Below are 27,344 nucleotides of genomic sequence, written 5' to 3' on the forward strand. Positions count from 1 at the left end.
TGCACCATTACTTTTTTCTCTTTTTAAAAGTTTTTATTACTTTTTCACAAAACTATTATTTAAAAAAAAACTTATGTAATAAGGGGACAACTTATTGTGTACCTGTAGCCTCGGAGAACATTAAGATACCAGACAGAATATTTTTTTAAATAAGCAAAAGACTAATGACTAATGTCTAATGACTCCAAACAGACTGAATATCTAAAACTGACTGAATTCCTAAAAAATAAATAAACTTCCTACACCACACAAAGGTAAAAAAAAATCTGACTCCAAATAGAGTCAGATTGAACAGTAAACATAGTTTTACTAATCAAAATAAACAAAATCTGATCAAATAAAAAAAAATCTGCTAAAATCTTTACCTGCTTTTGCCAGAAAAATATTCCCTACTGCTGATGTAAATAGACATTTATCTAAATATATATATATATAATTTTTAAAATATGCTCAAGTCATATGACCTCTGAATGAAACTATTATTAAACCGTTCTTTAAAAAGGCTTACTTGAATTATCATTGCAAATATTATTTAATGAGAAATCCATCATTTGTTTCAAGAGTTTGTTTTTCATTCTCTTCAAGACTTCTTAACTTTCCTTTTTGTGAAGACATAACTGACAGGTGTACAGGTTTCTTGCAGATATACACAGTGCTTAAAAATAACTTAAAGCTGAAGATACGAAGGTTTGACAGGACAATATTGAAAGGAAGAGATCAGTCCAATGAAAGAAAAAGATGAGATGGAAGCCAACTGGACAATCCCTTATTCAGTAAGTTGGGAAAAGTCATTGACTTGGACAAAATGGTCATGTATGTGGTGCATAATTACCACATAGAAAAAAAATTAAGCAGTAAGGTCAGTGCAAAGAAAAAGTATAATTAAGATGCACACATATATACCCTCTATCTGTGTATTCAGTCATACAATACAACATTCATGCATGTACATGTTAAAGTAGGCATCATATGAAGCCTCTCTAGGTCAGCCTTTTAAAACCCAGTGCTGTCCAGATTAACTGGAAAAAACAGTCCATAACATTCCCAGCCAGCACGGTCCAAGTCATTCCTATAAATCAAAGTAAAGATAAAGATTTCCCCTGTCCAGTCATATCTGACTTTAGGGTGCAGTGTTCATCTTCATTTCTTAGTCAGGTAGCCAGCGTTGTCCAAAGACTCTTCCTGTGGTCATATGGCCAGCATGACTATATGCTAAGGCACATGGAACATTGTTACCTTCCCACTAAAATGGTACCTATTTATCTAGTTGCATTTCTATGCTTTCAAACTGCTAAGTGGGCAAGAGCTGAGGCAAATAATGGGAGCTCATCCCATCGTAAAACATTCAGGTCTTGAACCTGGGCTATCAGCTTTCTAACTGAAAAGCTCAGCATGTTTAGCCATTCAGCCATAAATAGTTTCAGGTGAATATTTAGCATTTCCTGTATAAATATGCTGTATTTAGTATTTCCTGTATAAGGCCTGAGAGAAGACAGACAGCCATAAGCAAAGTGAAAATAAAAGCCTCAGGAGGAAAGCAGGCAAATATAGGCATTCTCCTAGTAAGCAGAAGTACAAAATATATTTAAAGAAAGATAGTATGAATAAAAAGAATACTAGTTGCCCTAACTTAATTTCCCCTGAGTGGCTTTTATAAATATATAAGTAGAGTTTTAACCTGGTTTACTTTGTGCATTCAGTGAAATCTGAGTAAGATTTTCAGTTTTTTAGCAACATTCTATGGGGAAAAAAGAAAAGAGGATTTCAGAGGACCTTTTATACATAAATATTTAGCAACTTGGGGAATGTCAATAGCAACTGCTCTGATCATCATCAATATTTGACTTTCAGACTGCATCTTTATTTTCCTACAGTTTATCTATTAGGAGCGACAGTTTAACAGCTTTTACCAAAATTATGCTGTGAAATACATACTGATCATTTTATAACATGAGGCTTAGAACTCTATACATTTTAGGGAAGATTAATATATGATGCCTGGGTAGAAATGTGAAAATTCTTCCAGCTGCTCAAAACATGTTAATTGATAATTTGGGGATAAGTAATGAAGTGGGCAGTTTTGAGGATGTTGCAAAACTATTTGAGATGTTAAAAAGAGAGCAATGATTGTGAAAAGCTCCAAAAGATTGGCCAATTAATCAAACGGAAAATGAAGTATAATACACGTAAATCTAAATTGTTTAAACATTGGAGCATTAGCCCTACCCCAATTTCAATACACTGGTGAAATCTGTGATGTATATAAGAACTTGAGGTCATAGCAAATGGTGTGGTGAAGATGTTAGTGCATACATCAGTTCTGATTATTTTCATAGAATGGAGTATGGTATTTTGAAAAAAAAAATACAGGCCATTGTTAATGGGTATGGTCCGTGCTGCATAGGGCCAAAACAAAGAATGCCTGGGACAGTGAGCAGTAGACCTTTCTGGGGAACAGTATTCTGAATTCTATTCAGTTCTAATAATCCAAAAGAAAATAGAAATCTTCCCCCACACACCCAAATGTTTTTGCAAGAGGCTCTAGTGAATGGACCTCCATTTTTTTTTAAAAAAAAACCCACCTTAGGCCCATTTTAATGTGCAAGCTTAAAGTTGAGGCAATAAATGCCTAACGATTTAAAAAAATGTTTTAGCAGCCTTTTTGGCTGAAGAACAAGAGGTTATGACTATGTATCTATGAAGATAAGAGTTACTTGAAAGCAAGATAATATATTGCAAATGAAGAAGTGATTATGCAAAAATGGACACAGTGGACTAAATAAGGCGGAGGAAGGAGGATTGTTCTTCAACAACACAAAATTAAATGTAAACATAATTAGAATAATTTTTGAATTATGTAATTGCAATAGTTTAAAACATCCAAGACAATGTTTTTAAAACTGATTTCATTATTCCTCTTCCAGGTCTTGAATTATGTCATTATCACCATTACCACCACCAAAAAACCCCAGATTCTGTTGTCTTACAGTGTCTTGGCTTTGGCAATCCCGTATTTGATCTTCAACACACAAACAAGGATATGCCCAAATTACCCCCTTGATCTAATGTTCCCAGAGGAAGTTTTGAGATCTGACATGAAGGACAATTTTTTTAAAAAAGGCGGGTTGGCAGAATTTATTCATTTATTTGTCAAATTTAAATGATCCCCATATCAAAGTGACTGTGAGCAATGTACATTTAAAAAAAAAAAAATTTAACCCTAAAATCCATTCAAAATACAATACCTCAAAAAACAGCCAGAATTTTTTTTTAAAAAAACTAAGATAATATGTTAGAAGGCATGGGGAAAGGTCTTCAAGGTACCAACCATCTCCAGGGATATAAATATATAGGTATAAATAGCTATATACCTCACATATAAATTGTAGAAAACATGTATATGCATATGTGTGTGTTTGTGTATATATATATATATATGTATATACACATATGCAAACATATATATTTATATGTGACACAGGTATTTAAAATGCCAAACCTTTACAAAAGTTACAAACTCTTCTACTTTTTCATTGGACATGACCAACTTTTTCTGTATCATTTCAAGTGCCTGTTCACTTTGCCTTGCTAAGCTGTGAAGCTGTTGAGAGGCCGTTGTTTCAAGTTCAGTCATGGTATATTCTGTCTCTGCCATTTTAGCTTCTAGGTTGGAAAGATTAAGCTCCTGAAATACATAATATATAATAAATAAATATATTATATTTTTTATATGTATATGTGTGTGTGTGTGTGTGTGTGTGTGTTGTGTGTGTCTACATTCCCACTCAACTATGTCAACTTTCCCCATATGTTGCTTTCCAAATACTTGAGGATTCTGGGAACCATATTCTCAACTCGTAGAGAATTTGGCAAAAGGAAAACTTGATTTAGGCAGATTGAAGATGAGGGTTAAAAGTCACAAATGTCTTCTATTTCTGTTCATTTTTTAAAAAAATGTCTTTTAGTATTTTTGAATTGGAAAGAAATTAACAGTGTCTAGAAGATCCTACAAAAATTAATTGTAAAGCTCATTGCCATCTCCTATAGTTTTCCCCCCCGCCCACTCTCCTAGTTAGATATAAAACACACTAAGACCATCTGTTGTTTAAAACCCAGGGGAAATAATGTGCCCGGTTGTCTGTCTTGTATAAGTCCAGATGCTGCTTCCTCTGTAAACTGTCCAGTGTTAAGTGCTTATTGTACCTGAGCATTTTGGCTCTAAAAATCTCATGCTTCCTGTATTGAAGTTATAGAAGAAACTGAAATAGGTTTATACTCAGCTAGACCGAACTGTTTAGAATCTCTGGGAAGATAATTTGTAAAATCCAGAGAAAGATTTATAATATAGGATTAAAGCCTGTAACAATAGAATGCATCCAAAGTTTCTTTCTAGATGCATTGTTAGTCATAATTCAGTGTAACACTGAGATCTCCTTTAAACCTTTGCTATATCTAAAACAAAACCAAAAAACCCAGAAACACAAAGGAACTCCAAAATGTAGAATAATCTGGCATTATATGAATTCATTCAGAACTTTGCCCAACAAAAAGGGATAGTGGGAGAAAAAAGCAAATTTCATCAGAGGCTTGCTTTCTGGTTCCTCACCTGTTATAGAAAATATTTGTTTGATAAGACTCTGAAGTCAGAGAAGAGAGAAAGTGCTACTATAAAACAGTGTATTTTAGAAAATTATATCTCACCCTAGTTAAAAACATTCAAAATTGGATTATAATGAATGTAATTCAAGTTCAGAAATTTCTTCTGAATTACAACCATATATTATATGGCTTTAAATAAAACTCAAGACAAATACTATTGTGGGCAAATTAAAAATGCAAAGGCACTAATCATGAAACTATTTATTTGAAAAAAAAAAAGTGTCAGATTGATAATAATTTAATGATGATTTTATTAACATATATTTGTAATTGTTTCTTATTTGTGTTTTCCTTTGTATTTTTTGTACACCTCATTGTTATTGGATACAAGTACCCTGAACAAATGAAGGCAGGATGTAAGTCTAATAAATCTTCATCATATTAATCATCCATAATATCTATAACTGTGTACCTTCTTCTCCAAGTCTTCTTTAGTTCTCTGATACATCTGTTCGTACTGTGTCTTTTCTTTGGTTGCTACATTAAGCCTCTGCTTTAATGAATCAATGGATATTTTTTTATTTGAACAGTCTTCAGTTAATGCCTTTGCCTGGAACAACATCCAGAGAAAAACTATTAAGGAAAGCATTTAAATAATTTAGATGGAACATCAACACTATCAAAATACTACACACATCTAATTGTACATAATTCATTTATCTTCTGAATAGAATGCAGGCTATCTTGGCTTCCATTCAAACATGGATACTATCCATTGAAATCAATAGGATTTATTTGTAGATAAGTGGGCAACATTTTACTACCTATCAAATTCACGGGCAAGAAGCCAAATGCTAGCACTTAAAAACTCTGAAACCTATCAACATATGGTATTGATGAGGAAAATTACAAATAATATAGTCCAACGGTTAATAGCTATTTATCATTTGTAAAACAAGTCTATATAAAAAAAAGGAATCAATTTACAAAGCATATCTAAAGAGGTCATATTCTTGCATATAATACACTTGGTTTTTTTTCTAACTCAAGGTAGCCAGAAAATCACAGTATTTTTAATACTTAAAACACTATCAACACCTCATTACATAGGTCTCTAAAATGCTTTTTCATAGTGCCTTCTCTTCAAGAAATTATCCTGGTTCTGTTTTATATTGTCTGAGATTTTTCCCACCCTGCCAATTTTGTCTCTTGGGCTGACAGTATCTAAGTGATATCTCATATACACAGAGCAAGATAGTTTTGTCTGGAATTGACAATGTATGACTGCCAGCAGAAACCATGTTCATACCTAAAAAGCTAGCACCTGCTTTTAAAAAAGAATCAAAGTAGTGCTTTGTTTCTGTGTTTCTTGGATGTTATGATTTGCAGCCTAAGAGATTCCTACACATATGACTTGTTTGCTATAAAACAGGGCTAAAACACACTGCAGAGGTACTAAGGGGCGGTTTCTCTTCCAATCTGTTTAAGCATCAGAAAAATGCATTAAATATTTATGAAGAAAACAACTTTCAGAAGAGCATAAAATGGAATCATTAAATATATAACAATGGGAGGGATCACACATAACTATTATTATAAAAATAATGTATAGGTCATTGTTTTCCCTTTATGATATTTTTCTCTTGATTTACACTGCAAGAAGACTCTTTCTTTGATATCTCTTTTCAAGAAACAGATATGTGAAATTCCTGCTGTACAACATCCCCAAAATACTAAGAAGCACTTAATTATCGCATTAAGTTATTTGACCGTTTTAAGAGCAATCTCTGCATAAATGAAACTGTATTAATCATAATAATGGTTACTACAATTAATCAATCTGGTGGAATTCAGGTTTTTGGTTTAAAATAAACACTAAACATTAAAGACCTTTTCTTCCAGACATTGCAATGTTTCATTAAAGCTTTTCTCCTTTTCCTGATATGTTTTCATACGCAGCCTCCAATCTTCTATTAAATGCCTTTTCATACTTATATCTCTTTCCATTCTAGAAATCCTTGAAATAAAGAGAAAATGAAACATTCATAGAATTATGCAACTGGCATGTCATTCTTTTGAATAATTGTTAGTGCTCAGTTCCATGCTTATCTTTGTACCATTTGTCAAGTGAAAAGTGTTCAAAGTTTTCCCTCTGTGTAATGGCATTAAAAGGTACAGTAGATTTCATCTCTGTGGGCTTCTGAATCTTAAACCCCACATTTCACAGGAGAAATTCAAAACAATAAAAATACACACTAGTTTATAGAAAACCATACTGTGATGATGATATAATTATAAACAAAAGGGGAGCAAAATATTCTACTTAGTCTAAAGGAAAAAAAATAAATTAAAATTAACTATAGCTTTTTAAAAGTATCACCGTGTGAATTGGCTGTCATGATTTTGAACTACTATGCAGTACATAAAAAGCTTCGTATCAATATGGTAGTTTAAAAAAGTAGAACGACAGCTATGATATGGAAAATCAATAGACCAATTTCAACGATGAAAATGTGACTTCCCCAAAATGTACAACTTCTAAATAACAAACCTGTAGGAAAGAAATGAGAAACTGTTCACTGGGTGACATATCAGACAGAAATCTACGCTTATGACTGTTACTTGTTCCTATTTTCTTGTGACAACAACATGCTATCCCAATAGAATGAACCAACATAATACTTATACAAAATACATTTTTTAAAAAAATTAATTACTTTTTAATCTTTAAGGCATCACATACCAGTAGATCCAGCAAAAATCACAGTAAAAGCCAATGGAAAGAATTTACATTTCAGTAGATACATCTAGCTTATGGGGACAATCAAGAATATTGAAGCATATTCAGTATCTACTCTATACTGTAATATAGTGGTTGAACATAGGCATATCAGAATGCTCTCTCTCACCTCCAGGTGAATTCCTTAGGGGTTCCTCAAGGCTTTTAATCAATAAAATATGCATTTTGTTAAATCCTTTTAAAGATGAAACATTTTAATGAAATAACTCTTATTTTGCAGGGTTAAACATTGTTTGGTTCACTCACAATTTGATATTATGTTTAACTGAGCAACTAATTAGCAAAAAAATTACATTCTAATAAACTCAAAAATAGATACAAATGCCTTTTTTGCATTTTCCAGAAATTATAAAATTGGACATTTAATCCAATTTAAGCATCTAAACCTTGATGTGCTTCTTAGCCCTGAGGCAATCATTGTATTTGAAAAATTGCTTTCAAGTATGCTGAGATATTCATTTAGATGGATAGAATCAGGTGCACACTGGAATCTGATTTTTTTTTAAAAAAACATTGCTTTATTACAGTTATATATCATCTTTTGTACTGAAAATTACCCAGCAACTTAAAATAAAAATACGTATTAATACTTTTCTCCTAAAAGAGTAAATAATATGAACCCTACATAAAAAGTCAAAAGAAAAATATATACGGAAAGATCACATTCCAAAAAATGTCCATGAATTTAAAGCAAATGCATTTTTGCCACAAGGGGGAGCCAAACACAACCAATAAGTAACTGGGACCTACTTTTCTTGCAATTCCTGCATCTGTTCTTCTTTTCTTTGGACTTCAGATTTCAAAGATTTAATGGTTGATGAATGTTTAGTGACTTCATTATTTGCATTCTAGAATGAATGAAATATTTTATTAAGGTCTCAGTAATGTTGATGTAGAATTACTCAGAGCTGCAACTGTTCGCACGTGTTTTCAAAGTGAAACTTTGCTATTTAACAGGTTAGTCTATTTTGATTTTAGAACAGCAAAAAATACCGCTAAAGTTCAATGTACTTAGGTTATTAAGGTTTGACAGTGATGCTTTTATACTTATTCAAGACGAGCCTAGGGTGAAATAAATTTCATCTTATTTTCCAAATGGAATATCTCTTCCAGAATTCTACCTATGATGTCTAACAGTGAGTTTTAGAATTAAAATATATATGGCTAAGTTTTTCCCAAACAGGTGCTTTAAGCTGCTGCTGCTAAATATGGAAACTGGGTTGGAAAAGTTACTATTCATACTTGGTTCTACTTTAATATAATTTTTTCTTAAACATTTGCAAGATTGCATTCAAAAGATTAAAGTTTTCTTTAATTATTGTCAGTTTCAGTTTCAAAAACACTAACCTTAAATTGCTCTAAACTATAATTTAACATAGTTATTTAATGAGTATGATTGAATAAGCTACATTTTGCTGGATTCATACTTCATTTGATAAACTATAGTATATTAATTTCATTCGCCAGATTCACATATAATGCCAAGCCCAGCATTTAAGAAAGTGGCTTGATATGGCATGCAGTCCTAGTTATTTAATAATTTGATCTGGTTGTTTGCTATTTCTTATAATTCCATCTCCATAGAGACAGTAGAATATGATCATGTATAGTACTTTGAGCTCTGTTTATTTCCAAAGTTATATTTCTAAAGCTTCTACTACTACTTCTACTCCTCACAAATGTTGAAAATTAAAAAAAACAAAAATCAAATTATAAGGCTGCTGCCCTAAAAAAGATCTGATTTTGTTATTCCTGCTATTCAGAAAAATCTCAGGGCACCAAGTTTCTCAATGGATTACATACACTTTAGAGTAGACAGTTATGACAAGAGAGGGAAGAATAATCACAAAATTATTCTTAGTAATTTCAAATACTACGCAGTATTAGTTAGCAATAGTTAAATAGCTACTGGCAGATGATATGAAATTGCATAAATTAAGTGTACTTCATTAGACTTCTAAATAAATGGTACTGTCCAACTATACTTATACACACCATACATGCACACACACATACAGAGTTTTCAATGCACAAAAAAAAGGAGTTTACTATAAGAATTGACCTATATTAATCATTTTTGGTTTTAGGGAAAATATACATTAGATCAAAACTGAATGAAGAGATCTGGGGAGTCCTTGATGCTTTCTTAGCTTGTTTGTTTGTTTACCGATGTTTCATTACCTGCCTAGTGAGTGTGATGTTTGCTCTTTGTTTATATAAAGTAGCTTGCCTGGCCAATGTTGATGGTGTGTGTGTGTGTGTGTGTGTGTGTGTGTGTTTCTCTTTGGTAGTTCCTTGATTAGGGTACTACCTTATCATTTTCGGCTTGATTCTTTACCTGGTGTTAATTCCTGCTTTTCTCGGTGTTGGATGTTGAAGAAGATGTGTACTGGTCTGTTTCCTTTTAGTTTTTTAATTGTCTTTTTGAACAGTGTGTAAATGTAGTTGACCTCTATGTAACTACTGGTAGCCAGGGGTGAATTTCTACTGGTTCTGTCCACCTCTGTAGAACTGGTAGCTCTGAAGAGCAGCAGACATAGAACCGGTTCTATGTCTGCTGATGTTTTTGCCCACTAGCCCACCCGGGCTCTTACCTGACCTTTATTTCCTGATTTTTTCAACTTCAGCTGCCGTGTGAGGCACATTTGCAGTTAAAAAAGCAGGAAAAAGGGGCTTTTTGAAAGGCTGCTTCTCTGCACGCAGCATGCTGATGATGATTTACAGGCGCGCACCGGCAGCGTGCAGGGAAACACATTGTAAATCACTGAACCTCATAAATGACCGAACTGGTAGTTAACCCTGTCAGATCCCACCCCTGCTGGCAGTTGATATTGTATGTCTGAGTGAGAAACCTCCTGGAATTCCCTTGTGTTTTTGGATTCAACTTGATCTAGGATGTTCACAGTTTTCTAGTTGAAACTATGATTGAGTCGGCCATGTCTGGTGAGTTTATGAAGTTTCACTGTTTTTTTGACTGCTTGTTGGTGTTCATGGATGCTCCCTGCTAATCTTTTTCCTTTCTGTCTTATTATAGAGGCTGTTACGGTCCTTAGACTGTATATTGTAGATGATTCTACAAAATATGAAAATATTTAGTTCAATATTTAGTTCATTTTTATGCTATAGTAATGCCACGTGGTTGTAAGAGTGTGTTGATTGTTTCTAAGATCAAAATCTAAAATATATTAAAGAATATTACCTATTAATAGGCTTAATAATGGGCTTCCCCCATTAAAATTAGTTGGGATGTTATAGGTAACAATATTTTCTCTATGAAAATATAGATTTTAATGTGAAGTTTCATGTATAAAGATACCATTTCTAAAATACTATGTAGGCTTCTCTGCAATACTATACAGTCTTCATTAGACTTTTAAGATAAAATGTTGACTCAAAGATTAAATGGTATAATTCTGAATGCCATACACAGTATTGAAAATTTTATATATTTTTAAAAATGCTTATCACCTTTTAAAAAACATACATCTAATGCTGACATACAACATACAAATTGGCTTACAAAGACTTCAAATGCTTTTGATAAAGTGCAGGAAGACTTTTAACCTGTACATATTATCTTTCTTTTTTAAAAAAAATCTAGTGCATATGTTCAAACGTATACGACCACATTCTTAATATAAAGTATGGAAAATAATATATACTTTATATTTCTGAAATACAAAAAGAATATGAGCCATAATTCTTGTATTTCAAAAGGAACTTTCTTTGAGTAGGACATTGGGGTGGGTGGTGGAGTTTCAAACAGAGGAAATGTAACTATAAATTACAGAACAGAATGAAATGTTTTCATTTGGTCCAAGCGTGCCTATGATGTCAGAATTTCAATAGATACATTACCCAATCTTTAAATATATGCAATTTAATAAGAAATCAGTTAAAATGACGAACGATGGCATAATAATCACTGAAGTTTCTAGGTTTGCTTTTGATGCTGACTTTTATTAATAGGCAAATGTCAACATCCCATTAAAGGATCTTACATGCTTTATGTAAATATGGACACTTATTTCAAGTGGGCTTCTGCAACAGGTTACCTTGCAGTGCTTATACAGTGGTTAAGGTCTTATGTTCAATAAAAACAAATCGCCATTTCCCGTGCAAAATAACATGGCATGAATGGGAAGGAAAATGAAGCAAATGTTTTCCAGCAATCACTGGGTAAATGTGGAAGCAGGAAACTTCTTCTTCTTCTTCTTCTTCTTTTTCTTCAGCGTTTGTCTCGCGCTCGGGCGAGGTCCGCTAATGTCCTTGAGTACTGCTTCCACACCTCTCTGTCTGCCACGTGTGTCGGGTCTGCCTTCGCGATCTCTAGATCGGCCTTGATCGTGTCCATCCAGCGTTGTTTAGGTCTACCACGCGGTCTCGCTCCTCCGACAGTCACCTTCATTACAGATTTGATGATGGATTCTTCCTTGGCGCGGCTCACGTGGGCGAACCATCGTAGCCGGGACTGCCTCATGACCGTGGGGATGGGCACGACGTTGAACCGTCTCACGCACTTCTTCGCTCCTGACGCGATCGAGTAGGGTGAGGCCTACCGACCATCGGAGCATTCGCATCTCCATTATCTGAGTCTGCTTTCGACTTCTTTGGTCGTCGGCCAGCACTCTGCGCCGTATATGGCCACGGGCGCACCACAGAGTTATAGATTTTCGCCTTCAGGCGCACGGCATCTTCTTGTCACAGAGGACGCCCGTGACGGACTTCCATTTGCCCCACGCTGCATTGATCCTGGCTGCCACCTCAGTTTGTAGTAGGCCTTCTTCCCCAAGAGTAGTTCCCAGGTACTTGAAGGTGGAGCGGCGCGGTAGCTCCTGCCTGTTCACGTGGATGGAGCCTGTCATTTCATTGTCAGTGGTCAGGTATTCGGACTTCTTTAGGTTCAGCCGGAGCCCGAACTGCTCGAGGCGGTCGTGCCACTGTTGGACTCGGTGCTCTAGTTCAGCCTTGCACAGGTTGGCCAGGAACACATCATCGGCGAGAGCAGCGTCCATGGGGCGGGCGTGTACAGGTCGTGTGTAATTGTGTCCATCACCAGAATGAACAGCAGTGGTGAGAGAGCAGAGCCCTGGTGTACGCCGACGGTAATATTAAACTCCTCTGATATCCCAGCTGCCGCTTTTACACGGCTTTTGTGACATCTGTATAGGAGTTGGACCCATTGTACGAGCAGCTCAGGCACGCCGTGGTCTCGCAGTGCGCACCAGATGAGATCGTGCGGGACTCGGTCGAAGGCCTTTTCCAAGTCTAGGAAGGCGGTGTGGAGCGGGATTTTCTTCTCTCTGTGAGCCTCCATCAGCATCCGCACACCGAAGATGGCGTCAGTGGTGCCGCAGTTCTTGATGAATCCAGCCTGGTTGACGCTGATGTCGACGGTGTCCCGAATGCGCTTATCAAGGACGTTCAAAGATCTTCATAGTGTGTGACAGTAACCTGACCGGTCTGTAGTTGGAGCAGTCCGCTGGGCTGCCCTTTCCCTTCCAGATCGGAACAGTGGTGCTGGCGGTACCAGTCGTGTGGCACTTTTCCCGTGGAGACGATGTTGTTGAACAGCTCGCACAGCCACAATGCCGAGCCCGGTAGTGCCTTTTTCCAGAAGTCGGCAGGGATGTCGTCTGGTCCTGTTGCCTTACCGCTTTTCATGGCCTTGATGGCGTCGGCGACCTCGCTGGCATAAATGCCTGAGACTGGGCCTTCAACTGGGTCACCTCGCGGGGTTCGTGGGTGTGGGAACTCCTCGGTGGAGATCTTCTCGAAGTATTGCCGCCACCTCTCCGCAGCGCCTCTGGGGTTGACGATCAAATTTCCCCTTTCGTCGTTGATCCCATGAAACTGGTCAATGTCCAGGGTCTTCCTGTGTCTGCTTTTGGCTAGGCGGTAGATCTCATTCTCGCCTTCTCGCGTGTTCAGCTTCTCGTAGATGTCATCGTAGTGGAGCTTCTGGCTGTCGCTACTGCTTTCTTGGCTGCCTTTTTGGCCGCCTTTGTATTCGCAGAGCTTTCGCTGGTCTTGTCCTGAAGAAAGGCCTTGTAGAGCCGTTTCTTCAGGTGTACGGCATCTTGTACTTCCGGTGTCCAGAGCCATGTATCTCGCTCGATGCCTCCGTCCTGGCTTGGTGCAACCAAGCTGTTGGCAGCCGGCAGTGTGAACAGTGCTCTTCAGCATGGACCACGCTTCCTGTGGCCCGTCGACCATCTGCGGAACTGCTCCGGTTTGATGAGGGGTCCCGCCATCTTCTTCTGGTTCCACCACTTGATTCGTGGCTGGTCTGCATTTCTTTTGTCAATCCTGGTCTTGGGCTTGCTGATCCTGATCTTCGCCATCAGCGGCCTGTGCTGACTGCTCGATTCGTGCACGGTACGCCTTGGCGTTGAGCACGTTTTTAGCGGCTCTTCGTCGTCACGATGATGTAGTCGATCTGTGTGTGGTGGCTCCCGTTTCTGCTATGGTAGGTGAGGAGTTGAGATTCTCGCCTAATGAAGCAGGTATTCGTGATGGTCATATCATGGGAGTCGGCAAAGTCCAGGATCCTCTGGCCATTCTCATTCGTATCGCCTGTGCCGTGCCCACCGTGGCACTGGTGTCCGTTTTTGTCCCGCCCTACATGACCATTCAGGTCGCCCGAGATGATGATGTCGTCTTCGTGTGGGATCTGCCTGAGTTGGATGTCGAGCAGTTCCCAGAAGGTATCCTTCTCCTCCTCGTGACATCCGGTCTGAGGGGCGTAGGCGGACAAGATGTGTAGGCGGAATGTGGAAGCAGGAAACCTGATCTCAAAAGCCACTTCTAGTGTGGCTAAAATTTGGTAGAAAAAAAGGCTATTCATATGATATACATAATCTATCATAAACTCTTTTGGAGTTTAAAGGAGTTTCTCAGGCAGTCTGGAGTTTTAGTTAAGTTATTAATCAATAATTTTAGGATTAGCATATAGGTTTAGTTCTTTCTACCACAGTAGATGGACAAAATTTGGGTGAACATGCTCAGACAGATTAAAAAAATATTTTGCATCTGCTGATTTCTGAATAACCCAAGTCGCAAAATTGAAAACAAAAGCGTCATAATTTTGTATTTTCTTTGGTAATTGTGCAGGACTCCACTAGAAGTGAGCTAGATGAAGAAAAGACCAGGATCTGGTTAACAATTCTTAACTACTGCCCTAACTGGCTTCCTCCACAGATCATGCCTGAATCCTTTAATACTCACAGATCACTAGCAGTCCAGTCTATTTGAATCAAGGAGTCCTGAAAAAATATTCCAATGTGGAGTTTCATTGCTAAATGCTGTCAAGAATGTGATGCAAACAAGCAAAGGCTACACTGAGGTAAAGGCTTGTTGATAGAGATTGGCAGTTTGATTGCACACAATTTCTGTAAATATAACAACTGAGAATCAGGCCTAATTCATAAGAAAGGGAGATGATGATAAAAGCTCAGTCTTAAATATTACAGAGTGTTCAGTCTGTTTCAATATTCTTTTGTCAACAATTCTGGGGGGCCCGATGCAAAAAATTCTCCTTCATAAAAACATTGTTCCTGTGAAATAAGAGTGGGGGGATCCATGTCATAATTATAGATTATAAGAGTAATGAATATGATAATCATAAGAACATGATTATCTCCAAACTTCCTGAAAATTCTGATCAATTGACAGATGACAGATATTACTGGGTGATTGTGATCCCTATATTATATGACAAATGGCAAACTTTTGTTGGCAGTTGGCCAGATAAGGCAATACTGTACAGAATTGCAATAGATGCTCTTTCTCTCTATAGTATTTTAATATTGAAATACTATAATGTTTAATGATTATTTTCAGAACTTAATTACTAAATGTTAACTTTTTCATTTTTTCCAGTATCTCCAAGTGTGAGATAAGCAGTATCTAAATTTGTTTAAACCATCGAACAAAATCTTAATATGGTAACATGTAGATACATACTGTATTCTCATGCCACTGGCTCAGTGGTTTTATAATTTAATATAACACAATTTATGTGTTAAGAAAGGAGTAGTTTAGTGTATTAAAATTTAATATATTTTGATAATAGTTCATTAGTGAGGCTATCTTTATAGACTTATTTTTTTCCTTGTCAGTCATGTCAGGCCTTCAAACATTTACTTTTTATCACTCATTTATTAATAAGTTCTTTCTTTCTCCTGTAATTGAGTTTTAAGATTTTTTTATTTATATCTATTCGATTGATACCTTGCCTTCCTATACCGATAAATACCCAAGACAAATACCAAAATTTAAAAAGACAAAAAAGAATATTTTTTTTTTTTAAAAAAACCACAGATCAAAATTAACAATAAAATAAGTCAACAATTCAAACCTTGGCCAAACAGAGGAAACCTGATAGAGTAGAAGTCAAGAGCAACTCCCAAGCTAGTACATTTCACAGCCTGGGAAAAATGCTACAAAAGGTCTGCCCCTACCTGCCAGAAAGATGAGTTTGTGTCAGCAGAGGGGATCTTTAAAAGGGCCTTTCCTGCTGATTTTAGCACATGGAGACTTGTTTGCTTCAGTAGTCAGACCCTAAGTCAAGACCAACAGATTCATTAAGCCCCACTAAACAAGTGGGAACCAAACCCAGATCATGAATGAAGGCAAATATGCACGTCCCAGGATAATGTTTCAAGATCCAATCTGGGTCGGTCACTGGGACCAGAGGTTTTGTCTTCCAAGCTTTCGGATTCGTGCTGGGAGCCCATCCTCGGGGAACTTCTCTAGCATCTGCCATGTGCCAAGGCACTCCTTACCAATTATCACTGTTATCAGTTCTCAAATACAATGAAAACTATTGTATTACATGAACGTGCTTTGTTTGCTCCTTTTGATATTATCAATTTTTTCTAGTGAGATTAACCCACACATTGGATGTATTTCAAGAAGTAGAAGACAAAGGAGAGCAATCCTATTTTAAGTTGCAATGCCGAGGCCTCTGACAAATCCAAGGTCTTAGAAGCATTGTAGCATGGCAGAATAAAAACAGAAAAAAATGTACTTCCACCTTACTTCCAAGAGCACTTTTGATTGATTTAAATATTCCATCCAAAACTGGCCTAGAATAGCTAAACTTTATCAATAATTCTGAGCATATTACCAAGCTTGACTTTGGCACACCTATTGTTTACTTTTTCTGATACTGGAATTGTCTTATAGGAGAAGACAGGCTGGTGAAGTTTCTGTACTGTGCTTATATGATATTTCTGGGACCAAATAATACACTCTCAAAGGATGTACTTCTTTCAACTCTTATAACCCTTCTGGGGCACTGCCCTATGGACCACAGGATTGCAATTTAAGGAAATAAAACTACATTGATTTTTACAAGCATTGATTTGATCTGAGAGATTCCTTGAAATTCTAGATATAATTTTGGACACATCTGTTCCAGGAACGTTAGTTTCTTGGGAGTGATGTTGGCAAAACCGATGTGGAGAAAATAAAATATAGGGCATCTGTAACAATGCTGGATAGATCTGAACAGAAGTAGCATAATTCCTTCTAATTTGATTTTGGGAATAAATACATATACTTTAAAATCTTGCCACCAAATAATCTTTATGAGAAAAATATTTATTTTTATGCATAAAAATATTTATGTGCTTTGTCAGTTCTTCTTGTGGCATAGTATTTTAAATGTGTGTAATACCAGGATTATTGTAGCTGTGTCTCTTTTTTTACTCAGGGATTTACAAATTAATATTTCTTTTTTTTAATGAAACTGTGTAACCAACACGAAGTACGGATATAAATGGACTCTACTTAGAGGGACAGAACTTTGTGCTTACTAAGTGATTGTTTATTTTTTCACAATTCTTACCAGTGCTTTTTTAAGGATATCTACACACATGTGCGCGCGTGCGCACACACACACACACACACACACACACACACACACACCATTGATCTTTTTCTTTCATTTCCCTGCATTCTTCTATCAGTTCCTTCCTCTTCAGTGACTATTATCTTCTTTTGTTTAGTCTTTTCCTCCAAATTCCCTTAGCTTTCAGCATCCTCCTTCCTCACAAGGAATTGATCTCTTAACTTTTTGCCTTAAAAGAGCACAAGTAAGATGCCATTTTATAGCTGTTTTTCTTGGGCAAAAGTTATTTGAGGATAGTCAAACAGAAGAGAAATTTTCTCAGAGACAGCAATAACAAGTATATATTTCTTCATTCAAAGCATATGCAATAAGTTAAGTGTTCTTCATTTTTTACAAAAAAAATCCTTTGACCAGTTCTTTTTCTTGTACTATAAAAACTAGATTACTACAACTGATCTTAAAATACTTTCAATAAATCAGTTATTCAGAAATTTGAATCTTATGACTTTTTAATATTAACATTTAGTTATTGAATTATAATTGTTAAAAATAATTTAACAGCCAAGTAATCTCGTATCTCAAGATATGTTTAATTTTCATCCACTTTTCAGTCACTAAATGTCTGATATTCTCTATCATAATAAGATGCCTATTTACTAACTATTTCATAGTATAAAATGGTCACCTTCAGTTTACACTGTAGCTGCTTCATTTCCAAATCTACAGTCTTGACAGGAGTAGCTGGTACCATTCCAGTATGGCCAGATGCTGGAAAAGACAGGCCTTCCCTCCCTTTGGTTGTCTGGATCAGGTGGTCCAATTTTCCTTGCAAATCTGATTTTTCTCGTTGCAACTCAGTCAGGCTGGATGTCAGGGTCTGCTTTCCAGATACAAAAATAATAGGAATAGTTGTATTCGGTATGCAATTACAAACAACATTCTGTATTGTTATAGTTTAGCTTTACAAAATTCAATATTCATCATATGTTGTCCAAATTGCAATAATGTGGGCTGCATTTATTGGTTACAAAGTACAAATAAACTTAAAGCTAAAAAGAGAATAAGAGACTGGTTGATAGTATTTATCTTGCAACATGTAAAAGAAAAGGGGTGTAATAAACAATGGCCCACAATATTGCATTATCCTGCCCCTATTAATACTGTTAGTGCTATACGTAGAAAAATGCAGAGATATGCAGTGTAACCACTTCGTGGGTTACATTGAATTGGCTATAATGGCTGTCAGAATAAATTTACCCACATATTCTACTGGAAAATTCCAGAGAATATCATGTTTTGTCTTGTATCAGTTTTATATGTCTGTTTGGCTAGTCTTTATGCTATTGTTTCTTCCCTTCCTCATGTACATAACCACACAGCCAGGGAACTACAAATTTCATAACCTTGACCCTGAAAGTGATGCACTTTACATGTAAAAGCCAAGCTGGAGCAGGACAAGATAACAGATGTTAGTTGTTTATTCCATTGGGTAGGACTTATCCCCTTATACTGCAGCCAAAATGCATCTCATTTAGCAACATAAATGTTAATTCCAATTAGCAGATGAGGCTTGTTAGAGATTTAGTTCAAATGAATAGCATGCACACAAAACTCAGGCTTATTGAATTTGATTGACAATGGACCAGGATAGTTTATTTCACAGAAACAGCGTATCAGACTATACTGGAAAATGAAATATGTAACATTTGCTTTAATTTTGGAATAATTCCAACAATCTTTTACTAGTTTGTACTCAGCAGAAAGCCATAAAGATTTTAATGATAGACCAGTCAGAGTCCAAGAATCCGACAATAACATTTTAAAGATGCTTATAATGTGTAATAAACAATTAGGCAAAATGATAGCTTATTCAGAGGAATTTAAAAAAATCCTTCTGAAAAATCCCAATTAGATATTGCAAAAAGCACAAATGCAGAGACATATAGGCTTAGTATAAAGATTCCCCCGCACATGTGTGCTAGTTGTTCCACACTCTAGGGGGTGGTGCTCATCTCCATTTCTAAGCCGAAGAGCCAATGCTGTCCAAAGACGTCTCTGTGGTCATATGGCTGGCATGACTAAATGCCAAAGGCGCACAGAGCATTGTTACTTTCCCACCAAAGTGGGCCCTATTTTTCTACTTGCATTTTTTTATGTGCTTTCAAACTGCTAGGTTGGCAAAAGCTGGGACAAGTAACGGGAGCTCACTCCGTTACGCGGCACTAGGGATTCAAACCGCTGAACTACCAACCTTCTGATCAAAAAGCTCAACATCCTGAAAAGTAATATTTGCCCAGGGTTTTGCTGCCTTTTTTAGATTTGTTGTTTGATTTTTAGTAGTTTTTATCAATTATGGGTAGTTTTTGACTTATGACCAATCACTTAGTAACAAAAGCTAGTTAGGAGCAAGTTTCGAAATTCTAAGATCAGGGCCCCTCTGCAATCATATGACCATATTTTGGGCACTTAGCAACTGGCCCATATTTATGGCCATTTGCAGTGCCCCATGGTTATCTGACTATAATTTATGATGATTTTACTGGAAACGTGTTTACTTCTGGTCTAGCCAAAACTGACCAATAGCGAACACTGGTTTAACAACCAATGGAAAAAGGTCATAAAATCAATTGTGGTTATAAGCACTGCCATGACTTACAGCCACAATCGCCAGGCTCAATTATGATCATAACTCAACTACCTGCACTTTGTCATTCTTGTGATGTAAAAAAATTACACAGATTTTATTGGACTAGTTTATTACAAGTCAGGTGGTACACATGCATTCAACCTCTTGGCAAAGACATTCTGAATTCAAGCAGAATAAATTCTACTAAAGCAAGTGTTTGTATTAAAATCTGAACAACTAATACGTTTCATGCATAATATATGATCAGGCCAAAGTATGGAATATATACTTATTTCTATCCGTTAATACTTTTTGTAGTGTCATATGTATTGAGCTACATGAGAACACACTTATTTGGGGGTCACTTTAAACTATTTATAAGAAAAAAGAATTTTATAAACAAGATTCTTAGTAACTTTAACATTTAAAGTAACATTATATTTAAATAATACATGAAATTTGAGAATCAGTTTGATGTCATGATTAAGGCATTAAGCTAGAAATTGGAAGGCCATGAGTTGTAGTCCCACCATGGCCATGAAATCAGCTGGGTGACTTTGGGCCACTCACCCTAGGAAGGAGGCAGTTTCCTCAGCCTTAGGAAGGAGGCAATAGCAAACCATTTCTGAAAAATCTTGCCAAGAAAACTGCAGGGACTTGTCCAGGCAGTCTCCAGAATCAAACAATGAAAGAAAATGAAAGAAATGAATGAAAGAAAAACATGAAATTTAACCTTACTAGTGGTTCTATGTTAGTCACCAAATTACGATGATGATTCATATGGACTCAGATGGATCCACTCATAATTCATACAGGTGCATTCACATTCAATGCATACAATTTCAGTGGTCGATTGAAACCAATGGAATCATAATATATTTATGATTTTCTTAAATTGTTAGGTAAACATATTAGCTGGAAAGACATGAAAGAAAATTCTGCAACCGCCATTTTCATAGGATTCTTTTAAAAGCCAAATGTGCTATTTGATTAAATATTTCCAATGAAGTTTGGAATAAAATATTTGGACAGCAGCATAATCTACTTAAAGGTATATATTAGAACTAACATTATCTTTATGGAAATTACTTTTGGTAAAATAATTTATTTGGACTATACCAGAAAGTGAGACCATTAAAAATAATGGCATTTGATAGTAATATGCATTGCTGTATTTTGCTTTTCAATACATTCCTATTCAACAATAATGTTTAATGGCAGAGCACATATTTATAAACTAACTTTGGATATTTGCTGGAAGACAATACAGTATTATCACAAAATGTCAGGCAAAACAAAGCAATATAGCATACTTTTTAACAACTAGTTTAGATAGTTATTAGACTTCATCAGCCTTTGGCCAGATTAATCTTTTATTCCAGAAGCACTCTTCTAAGACTTCTTGAATTCTGTCAAAGTAGTAGCTGAATGACAAAATAATATTGCACATGAATAATAAGCAGAAAAGTTGAATTAACATTTCATATTTCATATGCCATACCTGGATGTCAGGGGAAGAAATACTTTATTTTCAAATGCCTGACATTCAGCTGTTTCTTTAAGTAATTCAATGTTGACATCTCATTGAGTTGAATCTTTCTAATTACTGCTAATTGCCTATCATGACTTGGTTCTCCTTGAAGTTCAGTTATCTAGTATAAATGAACATAACTTCAAGATATGCTGCACCGACAACTATGACAATTGAGGTTCGCTATATTATTATTGAAATCATTCTAAATATGGTATGGAATTAACCAACAGTTTTAAAGAATATTTAAACCACCAAAAATCCCAATCTCTAATGAAGTGTTTGGTCTAATAGTTAAAGCACCAGGCTAGAAAGTAGTGGTTTATGAGTTCTAAAGGTAGAATTAAAAAAAAATCTTTAAAAGTATTGATATTCCAAGAGAGAAGTATAAATTAGCACCCTCAGTTCATAAATATTGCTTTACAAAATACAATTGCTTTTGAACATATTTTTCATTCTATTCAATACAGTTTTTATTTCAAAATATCATATTAATACCTAATTGCCCAGTTGGTAAATTAAATTTATATGACACCCATCCTCTAATATGTCAATTCTGGGCAGTTTACAGAACATAAAATTATAGCATATACAGTTATTATAGTATTTTAAAATATGTTCTATAGCAAGAAATGAACTCCTATCACCCAAGGCCAATTGATGAACCAACCACAACCCAACAATGGTGCCCCTTAGCCCTTCCACTGTTTAACTAACAAGATATTAAGACTTAATAACTGGTGGAAACTAGTGTGGAAGTGAAAAAGTAAAGGGCTTAATAGCTAGGAAGGGAAAACGTTATGGTGCCCCTTTTCCCTTGGTGCCCTAAGTACATGCTTATTTTGATTAATGTAAATCCAGGACTCTCAGTTTAGAGATATGATGAAGAGGGGTATATAATCTTAGGACTTTTCAATCTCTAGAAAATATTTGATCTATTAAATTAATGAGACTTCGAGCAAGAATACCTAAATAATGTGTGATTCAATAATTTGGGGCATTTAAAAATATTACACGAGGGAACGAAAGGCATTCTTATGTTGTACCTAGCTTGAAATGGTTACTGATACTTATTCTGCCATGACCCCCATGGCTATTAAATTCTTGCTACCTAGAAACAAACCAGCAGCGCTTACAAAAAGTAAGCTATGGATAGACATACAACAGAAACCATTGCTGCCACTAGCCTCTCAAATGAACAAACAAGATACAATACAATACAATACATATATATAATAAAAATCCTAGAATTATCTATGAAAAGCCATTTCTTACATGACTGAACTACTCAAGCAACAGTCTATTCAAAAATCTATTTTAAAAAAAAGATGGTGCATGAACAAAAGTAATACTTGGGGCTTATTTCTCACTAGCAAGAATGACATCTGCCTAGAGCACTGATCAGGCCTAAGGCATGGAAATTAACTTTTACACTAATTTCTTTACTCCCTTGTCAGAAGGCAAATTATGATTACTTAGTAGGCAGAAACAACACTGACAGAAGACTGATTCTATTATCAATGTCGTATTTGAAAAATAAGACATCACTGGAATGAAGTGAGCACATGCTTTGCATATACAAGATTTCACTATCAGTTTCTGGTATTTCAAGGCAGGACTGAAGCCTCATATCTGAAAAATCCAGAGCTATTAAGGAAAACTGTTGAAAAACTGTGGTACAGCACTTCTCTATTATTACCATGAAATTTATGTGCACATGACCACAAAGCCACCAGCAGTTGAACCAAAGTCAAAGAAAATCTTACTTTTAACCACTATTTACCATATCTTAGAATTACAGGTTTCATGAAAATCGTACATGATGCTCGGTCAGGGAATTTTACAATCCCTACAACTCATTACAAATTTAACACCAGCAATCCTAACTATTCACATGCTTCAGATATCAGGCGCACCAATACGTTACACTAACATTCAATGGGGGAGAAATGCTACCATCTGTTTTCCACTTAGAAAAATATAATGGAATTAAAATAAAGATTATGTGGAAAACCTGCCTTTAAAAGCTTGTTTATTATTTAAGGTAATTATTTCATACCAAATGAAGACAGTAACTCATTGCATACATAAAATGTAAGCAGGATTTGTTAAAAAATTATTTTAGCAATGTATTTTTTCAAAGCAAGGAAAGAAAAATTTATATAATTCCTCCTGTGCAATGACTAGAAATAGTGGAACAGATAATACAGAACAAAGGAATTTTAAAAAAACTGGCTCAGACTACTGATATTATTATTATATTACTAATACTTGGAAATATTTGTAATACAAAGTATATTTGACTCCCAGTTATGAGCATATACCACTTGAATATACATTTACATAATATGTACAAAAATAAATATCTAAATCTGCTTCGGAAAAGCAAAACTGCTACCAAATGTTTAGATACATCATTGCTTCATTTATTTGCTATTAAATGTGCTGTACATTACTTTTTCTTCTTTTAATTGTTGTGTTATATATTATAGTTCATATGCTTAAATGTACTCAAGTAACATTAAAACACTTATTATCTGAAATTATCTGCAAAATTGTGAGAAGGCCAGTAATCAAGAAACCAATAAAACATGGCACAACCCAGTTCTTCAGATCTTTGTTTTAGAGAAAAGGATATCTAAAATAATTTTAAAAGTCAATAGTGGGGAAAGATCTGAGAATCCAAGTGATTTGGTTTCTATAAAGGCAGGGTCTATGCAACTGAGGAAAAAAATACCCCAAACAAACAAACCTATTATTTGCAGTGCTGGAAATTTGAAGAACTACACCCACTTATACATTTATTTAGCATACATGTTCATGATTTATGAGACTGCAGAGAATTTGCCTCTGCAAATCTTCTGATTTATTTATTTGTTTATCGTCCAAGATCAAGCCACTGTTTTAAATAGACATTATTCAGCTTAGTCTGAGTGACAGAAATTGCAGGTCTGCAGATTCTTTCTGAGCTTGATCCTATCATTTCTCTTGTTTAGATGAGTTATTTTGCTCAATAAGTATGTTCTTCATTTTTTGATCACGAGTGATTGCATTTGAAAAACGTAAGCAAAACACAGCTGGACAGGCTTTCTGTGCAAAAGGATTAGCTAAAATGAGCAACTTTTTATATACAATTGTTGAATACAGCTAGTAACTATCACCTGCATCTCTCTCAATGAGACTATCCTAATTTTGGCAGCTAGAAAATTTTGGAGGAAAACGTGGGATTATTCTACATCATTTAAATTGTAGAGCAGAGCGCAGACAAAAGTGGAGTGGGATGGGATGGGGTAGGGTGGGGTGGGGTGGAGTGGAATGGAATAGAAGATAATTCTTTGTTGGCCAAGTGTGACCAGACACACATGGAATTTGTCTCCAGTGCATAAACTCACAGTGTATGTATAAACAGCAAGTAATATGTCATAGGTCATAATCATAGTTACAATCATCAGTGATGAAGAACAAGAAATCATAAGAAACCAATAGGAAAAGATAATAAGAAGGATGAGAAGATGAGAAACGAGACAGGGCTATTTCAATAAAGGGGGCTATATTGTCCTTATTCCATCATTTTTAAATAATCTTAATGACAAATTAGAGTTGGAATATTTTAAAGTATTGGACTGTTCTAGGTTAATGGACAGTCATCAACCACAGAGCTCACTGGGTGACTCTGAATCAGTCACTTTCCCTCAATTCAGGCTACTTGATAAGTTTCTTGTGGGGATATCATTAAGGGTCTGTTGTAAATCACTTGAGCTCTCTCTCAAAAAAGGGCAGTAAATAAGAATAAGCAATCAATAAGAAAGGCAGGAGTATATTGTTGAAGACATTTCAGATGTTTTGCTGATACAGGCACACAGAATCCAAATCAAGATAAAGATCAAGAAAAAGTTACAAGACCAAGGGAGAAACGTTTGAATATAGGTATGTATCTATTGCTACCCTTGCTAGTTTTTACATAGTTGAAGTCACGTAGGAAGCTCTTTTTTGGTTCAAAAACAATGCCTGCTTTTTCCCCCTTATATACTTTTATTGACTGGTATTATTCAGGTCACAGAATGGAGCTCAACAGAATGAACATACTCTGAACCCATATGCACTCTATTCAAAATAGAGCGGTAAAATAATGTTATTTCACAGAGTATTTCAAGTGACAAGCATACTTCTCTGAATTATCTAAAGTTTAATGTTAAAAACATAACCATTGCCTTTGGCTGAGCTAGAGCAGGACACAGAAAGAAAGAAGATAGTCCCTCCAATCCCACATATACTCTTAGCTTGGATTCTGCTTTTCACATAGTTTATCTTACAAATATGATCCAAGTGACATTTCACAAATTCCTGGATAAATGTTGCTACACTCTGCCAGCAGAGAGACAGGGTATGTCATGCACAGATCAATAATAGCACTGTGTTTCATCAGCCTCAAAATCAAAAAGGCTTCATCTGGCAAAAGCCACAGCAGCCCTTGAGGATCCAACAGACAGTATGTGTACTGAGTACTCTACTTGGATTGTCTTCCACACAGGCTACCAATGTGAAGTAAAAAAACAGCTGAAAAGGCAGCTATTAAAAAGAGTGCAGAGGACTTTCATATTATAACTAGTAGAACAGTAAAATAAAATCCCAAGCTAGCTACTAATTAAAAGATTGACAATATTTGCTATTTCTTAGGGGATGATGATGGTTATATGACTATAGTATCTCTAAATAAAGTTTGTCCTACAAATAATAGAAGTCCTAATGGACACCAGCTCCATCCAGAACATATTAATAGCCCCATCTGTAACACTAATTCCTTGGTTATTGCTCCCCTACCTTTATGAAAACCTCAAAGTACTTCAAATGTTTTTCTGACATTACAATATTTATTGGTTACTAACTTGGATGGCTTTAATAAGGGAATAAAATCTAAAGGCTATAGTCTATTTAAAAGATCTCATGAAAGCATGCCTGGAACATTTGCTCCTTTAAGAGAACCATTATCATTTCCCCTTGAAATCTGAATCACAATTCTATATAATCAGAATTTCAAAGTGTAGTCTTACTTTTTCAAAATGCAAACTTAATTTAGATTTAATAAAACAGTAGATAAAACAAAAGCAAAAAACCAACAAGTTTGAAATTCCTTGTTTCAAGAAGGAATTAGCATTATTTTTAAAACTGATAAAGAACTTAATTTTTTCTTAATATATAACTCTGAGAGACTTGAATTTTCAGCAGAAGTCTACAATTCATAATCTAGTATTCTATTCTATATATTTTATTACCTCAAAATGTGTATCATAAGTCAAATATAGTCCTAAGTTGAGAACAGAAAAAAGACAAGAACGCTGTACAGTTTTCTAGTTGGTGCAGTAATATTTCATTTCAAAATGCTGTTCAAAACTGTTGACTAACTGTAAAAGCTCATGTAATTCTGTTTAAAGGTGCACAAACAGTCGGAGTTTAAAATATCTGCTTCAAATGTTGTAAACACAGAGCAAATCATACTCCAATCAAGTTCTCTCTCTGAATTGGGACAAGATGAAGTTCTTCAATCTTGAGTGTTCCAATATGCCACAATTGGTTTGGTTTTTTTTAAATTGAATTCCTACAGCTATGGAGAACTGGAGAGTGCATCAGTCAATAAAACAGCAGGCATAGGTTTCATCCCTGCTGACATTGACTGGAGTTAGTAAAGAGGAAGAGGGGGTAGTTTTAAAAAGTCAGTTATGCACTTGGTTGGAGACTTGAGAATCGTTTTGGACATAGGAAAATGACTGATCCTTGTTTGGTAGCTCAGTTTAGTGTTGTTTTTAAATCCTTTGCCTCCAAATATCGAAAATATTTTCCCTATGGAAATTTTCTTAGGTAATGTTCCAAGTAGGACAGTTGTGTCTTGAGTTCAGGACATAGCTCTGTGCATTTTCCCTGCTCCTCTAAATAT

At 35.5% G+C, this 27,344-nt stretch overlaps 1 protein-coding gene across 4 annotated transcripts in view; it reads right to left on the reverse strand.

Annotated features, from left to right (window-relative positions):
- Window positions 1-27,344, reverse strand: part of CNTLN (centlein) — a 199,390-nt gene that overhangs the window by 31,282 nt on the left and 140,764 nt on the right. For all 4 annotated transcript variants that reach the window (XM_087926590.1, XM_087926589.1, XM_026718387.2 and 1 more), the window contains 5 exons: window positions 17,941-18,132; window positions 8,150-8,247; window positions 6,490-6,616; window positions 5,072-5,209; window positions 3,500-3,685 (listed from right to left, as the gene is read on the reverse strand). In XM_087926590.1, the coding sequence (XP_087782716.1) occupies window positions 3,500-3,685; window positions 5,072-5,209; window positions 6,490-6,616; window positions 8,150-8,247; window positions 17,941-18,132 (741 nt within the window). The remainder of the gene's footprint in view (window positions 1-3,499; window positions 3,686-5,071; window positions 5,210-6,489; window positions 6,617-8,149; window positions 8,248-17,940; window positions 18,133-27,344) is intronic.

This window comes from Pseudonaja textilis, chromosome 2 (genome assembly GCF_049901715.1).
Source record: "Pseudonaja textilis isolate UNSWEBS1 chromosome 2, rPseTex1.2, whole genome shotgun sequence".
Lineage (NCBI taxonomy): Eukaryota > Metazoa > Chordata > Lepidosauria > Squamata > Elapidae > Pseudonaja > Pseudonaja textilis.